The sequence below is a fragment of the Physella acuta genome, unplaced genomic scaffold (assembly GCF_028476545.2).
Source record: "Physella acuta isolate Inbredline_101_S28 unplaced genomic scaffold, ASM2847654v3 ptg000930l, whole genome shotgun sequence".
In the NCBI taxonomy this organism is placed as follows: domain Eukaryota; kingdom Metazoa; phylum Mollusca; class Gastropoda; family Physidae; genus Physella; species Physella acuta.
This window is the reverse complement of record NW_026732447.1, coordinates 33,143-39,930: the sequence shown is the minus strand read 5'-3', so window position 1 is coordinate 39,930 and position 6,788 is coordinate 33,143. Positions and strand designations below refer to the sequence as shown.

The 6,788-nt window shown below is 38.7% G+C and overlaps 1 protein-coding gene across 1 annotated transcript; it reads right to left on the bottom strand.

Annotated features, from left to right (window-relative positions):
• Positions 1–1,587: 1,587 nt before the first annotated feature.
• Positions 1,588–5,437, bottom strand: LOC131953555 (perivitellin-2 67 kDa subunit-like). Its single transcript, XM_059316780.1, has 3 exons — positions 5,396–5,437; positions 4,585–4,837; positions 1,588–3,066 (listed from the first exon to the last, which is right to left on the bottom strand). The coding sequence occupies exons 2-3, from the start codon at positions 4,825–4,827 to the stop codon at positions 1,588–1,590; spliced, it is 1,722 nt and encodes a 573-aa protein (XP_059172763.1). The 5' UTR covers positions 4,828–4,837; positions 5,396–5,437.
• Between the last annotated feature and the right edge of the window lie 1,351 nt (positions 5,438–6,788).

Below are 6,788 nucleotides of genomic sequence, written 5' to 3'. Positions count from 1 at the left end.
TATATACTTTTAACAGTGTCCGCCCCCCGAAGAAAGTCTACCGCCCCCCCCCCCCCCGCCCGAAAATTTCAAGTGCCCCCCGGAGAAAAAAGTCTGGAAGAAACACTGCTACCACACCGCAGAGTTTCTCAAATTTACAATATTTCCAAGATTTATTTTCTTTACCGATTTTGCAGCTTTGATAAAAATGCCCCGAGATTATCATGGAAAGTTATAATATTCGTTCATTTTCCCTGAAGATTCAGGGTACGCTTATCTTGATGTTCGAACACATCTGCTAGGTAAGATACTCTCTCCAACCACTCTATGTTGTTTTAAGTATACCAAAAAGTCTTGTTTCCTTTGCACTTTCAAGAACAATTTGATTTCAGATTTCAATTCATTAACACAATTTACAACATTTCGTTTGACAGCCAGCGTACTGTAGGGTAGAAGAGCAGAACCTCGTGATCTATATTAATGATTTTGCTCAGTTCTTTGAAGGCTCCAGATTTTACATAATTTACGACTTATACTAGCAATGGACTCTTGATGTCGATTGGTTAGGGCAGTGGTTAGGGAGCTAAATCTTTTCTGTTTTCTGAAAGCCCGATTTTGAGCTAAACATAGATTGTGCACCATCCGTACAAACCCCCACAGCCGTTCTAACCCATTTTAATCATTCAGTTTCAAAAAAGGTATTTATTTTCTCCATGCTATCTTCACAAAAGAGCAACTCTTCTTTGCTATCATCCGCATGAATATAGACACAGACCAGCAACTGCGAACACGAACTCACGTCTGTTGATTTATTAACTTGAAACGCAAACAATGGTGAAAGCTTAATTTCGATAAAAATGTGTTATTTAACATTTACGTACATGCAGCGTTTGATGAGATTTTCTCCTATTTTTTTTTTTTTTTTTTGCTTGGCATTTTCTATTGCGACTTCATTTGATGCTTGCACTAAAGCTGGTGAAAACTTCCTGTTCGATCAAGTCTCTGGCGTTGGCAACTAGCTTCTTACCGACGAAAGAACTCCATATATTTTTTGGTGTATTCCGAATGACTCGGGCACTTGAAATTTTCGGGGGCGGGGGGGGGGGGGGGGCGGTAGACTTTCTTCGGGGGTGGACACTGTTAAAAGTATATATTTTCTATATATAAATTACATACATTTCATTTCCTTCGGGGGGGGGGGGAGGGGCGGAAGAAGAGATGCCTGGAAGAAACTATGGTAGAATGTCCCTAAGTCCACCCAGCTATAATTGTTACCTCAATGTAGGAAAAGTAAAGGCGGCTGGGCATAGTGCTGACGACATTATCCCTTCATATACCGAGGTCAGTGGATCTCAAGATCTAAAGAGGAATCTTTAATTTGTTTACTTTATGTAATTAGTTTATGTAAAGTTTTAAATTTTCACATGAAGTAAAAAACAACAACAACGCTTTTTCAGTTAAATTTTTTATTTATTGAAATAACTAACCTCAATGTTCATAACTGTTGTCCATTTGTGTTTAAGTATGCAGTGTCAGTAATAATACAATTAAACACCCGGCCCTGTATACCAGTACGTATTGAACTGTTGGAACGAATGGAGACAGCTATCAGTAGGCGGTCTTTAAGCCCCAGCTCATCTTACAGCCGCCATATTTGATGCCGGTGTAGTCTAGGTAGTAGGTGGTCCAGGTGTTTGCCACAACACACTGCTCGGTTGGCGCCCCTCCACCGCACTGAAAAGCGTCGCCGTCAGCCTGCCAGGTGTAGCACATGTGTACAGCTCTCATCCAGTACGGCGCGGAGTTGGGAACTTGGAGCATCCATCGCATTCTGCATCCGCCGTTGCGATTGCCTGTGTCGTCGAAATAAGGTGGCGTCCACTGGTTGATATTTGCGCAATAGGTTTGGCCTGCATCGCCGCCACATTGCCATATGTCGTTCTCAGCGTACCACTGATAGCAAACTTTCACATCGTTAAACCAAGCTGGAAAGTTGGCGGATAAAATAGCCCATTGCAACTTGCAGCCCCCTGGCCTCCAGTCGGTCCAGTCATAGTACCAAGGCGACATAGAGTTAGCTTTGGCACAACGATAGTTCCCCCAATCTCCTCCTGAACATTGCCAATGAAGCTGTGTTTCTTTCCAGTACATGCAGATTTGAGTGTTCGCAACAAACCAGTTGGGTACAGTGACATAGTCTTTCAAGTCATTGGCTAAATCATCGACCTCGCTGTCGACAATTTGTTGTTTGCTCTGCAAAGCTGCGGCGCGATCACGAAGGCCGTTGATGACTGGGTTATCGGACTTTACCCTGGCACCATAAATTAGAGATTGCAATTCTCCGATGTAGGCTCTTAACAAATGGTTCTTCACAGCTCGAATCATTGATGATTTCTTTGTTTCGTCTTTAATTAAGTCGCTAATGGGCTTCAGTTTACCTGAAAATAGCCAGGGGTCACTCTCGACTGTCGGCTGCCATTTGGAGAGACCTTCACTGCTTAGGACGTTAGTGTCGCCTCCGTAGTACTTGATGGTGGTCTTAGAATTGGATGTAAACTTTTCATCAACATTCCCAGTGGAAGACGTGTGTCCTACGCTCACGGAAACCATTTTCATGTACGAAGCTTTGGCGTTAGCCTCGATCTCGCTTTCAGTTTTGGTCATTACGTATTCTTTTGACGTCTCAAATACCATTCGAATAAAACCACCAAAATTAGCCGTGGTGAAATAATGCGTGCCGTAGGTTTCAATAAATTTTTTGTACGCAGTCGGGTTGCTTTCATATGTTCCAGTCAGGGTCGTGTCTATGTAAGCTTGAGCAAAACTATCCAGCCCTAATTTTTCCGGCGGGTTGACGTCTGCTCGTGTTGCAGCAGCAAATGCCGTGACCTCTGAGATGTACCTGGAGGAGTTGGTGATGGAGTTCTGCATCTTCTTGTAGCTAAAACTGGCAGAGAAGGAGTATTTGCCAGTGTCAGCCTCTAGACCAACGCTGTTGCTCATTGAGTTTCTGACGTCACTGTAAGAGGAGTATGTGTGGGCGTCGGACGAGAGCCAGCCTCCGGGAACAGACGTCATCTGCCAGACCTGTACGGTGTTTGAAAACTTAGATACAGCATAACAAGAGTAAAATCTTAACAACAGAGCAATAGTATTGTACAACGATGTTATATTTTTTAAAGATATCATAACCTAGTTTAGCATTATCTGGAAAAGCAGAGTTGCGCGTTTTTTATTTTTAAAATAGACAATTACACCACCGTTTTTTCTCTTTCCTTAACTGATCGGAAATCACCTGATCAGGTTGAAATATTTCTAGATTATAACCAGAGGCGTAGCCACCCTTCCCGGCGCCCGGGGACAAACTTTCAATCTGGCGCCCCCTGTGGTGCAAATTTTCGATTTGCACCCCCACTCAAACTTTCGATGTGCCCCCCCCTCAAACTTTCGATTTGCACCCCCCCCCCCCCTCTCAAACTTTCGATTTGCACCTACCCCTCTCAAACTGCAAAAACGCAGCTAATATGACATTTTAATTTGTTTTTACAACCCATTTTGGCGCCCCCTAAGGTCGACGCCCGGGGACATATGTCCCCCCCCCTGCCCCCCCACCCCATCGCTACGCCTCTGATTATAACAAATAGTAGTGGAATAGAAAATAAAAATAATCAGTGTATTATTTATGTCACTATTGGATGTAATGTTTATTCTGTTTTTTATCTGTGGAATGAGGTTGAGGAGCTGATCAAATAGTTCTACGCCTTAAATACTTTTCTTTAGTAAAAGAACTCTATTAGGTAAAAGTCGGCTAAATTGTACTGAAATGTACCTGTTGTGCAAATTATTATATCTAGTAAAGACTATATTATCGATCTTTTTTTTAAAAAAATGCCTCAAATCGTGTGATCTACCATTCGACCTATTGTTTATACCTAGTTTTTACAGTTTTAGCCCTTACCATATTTTTATCATCTTATTTTTTTAAATAAACATTTAAATGGAGAGATTGTACAATAACCCTACCTAAATAAAACTTTAAAAATTAGTGCTAATCATCTTTCTATGAGAATACATGGTCAGGTGCTAGAGCATGTAGGTACAAACTCGAATGTCCACTGCTTGGATCTCGGTTAGAGTGTGTATATTGTTTAAGTATACCAAGACTCTTGGTAGGTAAAGTAGCGGCGGTTGGCCATCATTACTATACCCATACATGCAGTGAACTGCCAAGTTCGAAAAGATAACTATATTATCTTTATAACTTTTGTTAGATATTAGCCTTACAAGTGGTATTTTTATACCTATATGTAGGTAATTAGTTTTTTCCATGCTATTATCATTTAATAATTAAATAATTTAAATTATATTTGTTTAAATGAAGATTGCTTCTTAACTTTTCAAATGCAAATTGTTTTTAAATTCGTTTTTTCCTTAGGTGTACGGTGTACAAATATTTTCGGTTTTCACCTGCGTATCCTGCATACTTAAGTACCAGGCTGGTAAGTATACTGGATGGTTATTTCTTAACTTTAGATATTTACTTAAATAAATTGCATTAAAGCGGGAATAAGTTAAAATAAAACAACTTTGCTTATCACAACTTACCTGGTCAGGTAGTTCGTACAAAGTGCCCTTCACACTCTTGTACTGTTTTCCTTGGTCGCAGGTGAAGGGTATGATTGGACTCATGACTCCGTCATCACCAACTATGTCAATGGGCAGCATGTCCAACTTTGATACGTCAACACCCCGAACCATTTTTGACAGACCAGGAGGTAAATGGGTACAATGTTTTGCGGCTGTCTGTGACGCTATGACAGCTAAAAGCAGGAGTATCAGAAGATACATGCTCTCAAACCTATGTAAATACAAAATATAATTAAATTACTAACATTTTAGACTTGATGCATAAAACTGTCAAGTGAATTTAATGTTGCGGAAGAGCGAAAACAAATTTAGTCAAGTCACGCTGCTAATTTTACTCTGTACCGAAATTGAACGATTTGCTGTAAAATTAATTCATTTTACACAATTCTCTTTCATTTAATAAAGCTCAACCAACTTTGTCGTATATGTCTTTTTTTATTTGCCGTGTGAAGAGCTATGAATTTGTAGTCATATTCATAGGATATTTGTAAAAAGCTATGATTTATTTTGTACAGAACACTTCAAAATATTGAAAAACCTTGTGTTTAAATGTTTTTACATCAACATTGCTGTAAAAAAAAATTAAGTTTTACTATAAATCGTAGTATAAATACCAACTAATTAGACTTAAACAAATCAAATTTTCTTGTACTAATTTTAATGTATTAAAATACATTGCGTATCACTAAGTTATAGCGAATAACGTAGCCAAATATACTAAAATAAATCGCAGAAAAAATATAGTTAAATTTGCTAGAAAAATACATACGTATTTGACTTTCAACCACTGACTCAGTAGTCTAATAACTACGAGTCCCTGAAAAATGACCAGCAAACGACTTGATTATATAGGCAAACATGATGAATTAAAAATAGATTTACACATATAATAGATTTTCATGTGGGTGTGCGGGCATCAGATGAAAAAAAAATCAATAGTCAGTCACAAAACTACGAAATCATTACACCATGCAGCCTAAATTTTAGGTATAAACACAAAAGAAAGCATGCATTAGTAAAGAAAAAACAAACTTGGACATAAAGGTAGACGTGCGAAAATGTCCAGTTTGACACATAGTTATAAGTATGAACACAGATGTGGACATGGCCGTTGACACGGATGTGGCGTGGACATGGACAAAGACGTGATCGTACGAGTACGAGTACGAGTACGAGTACGAGTACAAGTATGAGTATGAGTATGAGTATGAGTATGAGTATGAGTATGAGTATGAGTATGAGTATGAGTATGAGTATGAGTATGAGTATGATTATGATTATGAGTATGAGTATGATTATGAGTATGAGTATGAGTATGAGTATGAGTATGAGTATGAGTATGAGTATGAGTATGAGTATGAGTATGAGTATGAGTATGAGTATGAGTATGAGTATGAGTATGAGTATGAGTATGAGTATGAGTATGAGTATGAGTATGAGTATGAGTATGAGTATGAGTATGAGTATGAGTATGAGTATGAGTATGAGTATGAGTATGAGTATGAGTATGAGTATGAGTATGAGTATGAGTATGAGTATGAGTATGAGTATGAGTATGAGTATGAGTATGAGTATGAGTATGAGTATGAGTATGAGTATGAGTATGAGTATGAGTATGAGTATGAGTATGAGTATGAGTATGAGTATGAGTATGAGTATGAGTATGAGTATGAGTATGAGTATGAGTATGAGTATGAGTATGAGTATGAGTATGAGTATGAGTATGAGTATGAGTATGAGTATGAGTATGAGTATGAGTATGAGTATGAGTATGAGTATGAGTATGAGTATGAGTATGAGTATGAGTATGAGTATGAGTATGAGTATGAGTATGAGTATGAGTATGAGTATGAGTATGAGTATGAGTATGAGTATGAGTATGAGTATGAGTATGAGTATGAGTATGAGTATGAGTGTTACGCTTGTGCAGTACAGAGAGAGGGTTTGAGTTACTTGACTCAGCCAACTACCATTTAGCTCATCTCCAATACGAGAGAGAGAGTACTAAACCTTGAGAACCACTAAGGTTGTCTTACGTTCAGACATATCAACGACGTTTAGAAATAAGATGAACCAAATACTTCTTGTACGAATCTTTATTACTGTATTCACGTATCTATATTCCTAGAACCTATCTCCCAACTTGAGTCATGCCAACCAGC

Excerpts from the sequence above, each read along its gene's own strand:
- LOC131953555 (XM_059316780.1), bottom strand. The coding sequence starts at position 4,827 with ATGTATCTTCTGATACTCCTGCTTTTAGCTGTCATAGCGTCACAGACA. Across the intron at positions 3,067-4,584 it reads TGTACGAACTACCTGACCAG|GTCTGGCAGATGACGTCTGT; the intron begins GTAAGTTGTGAT and ends AACACCGTACAG.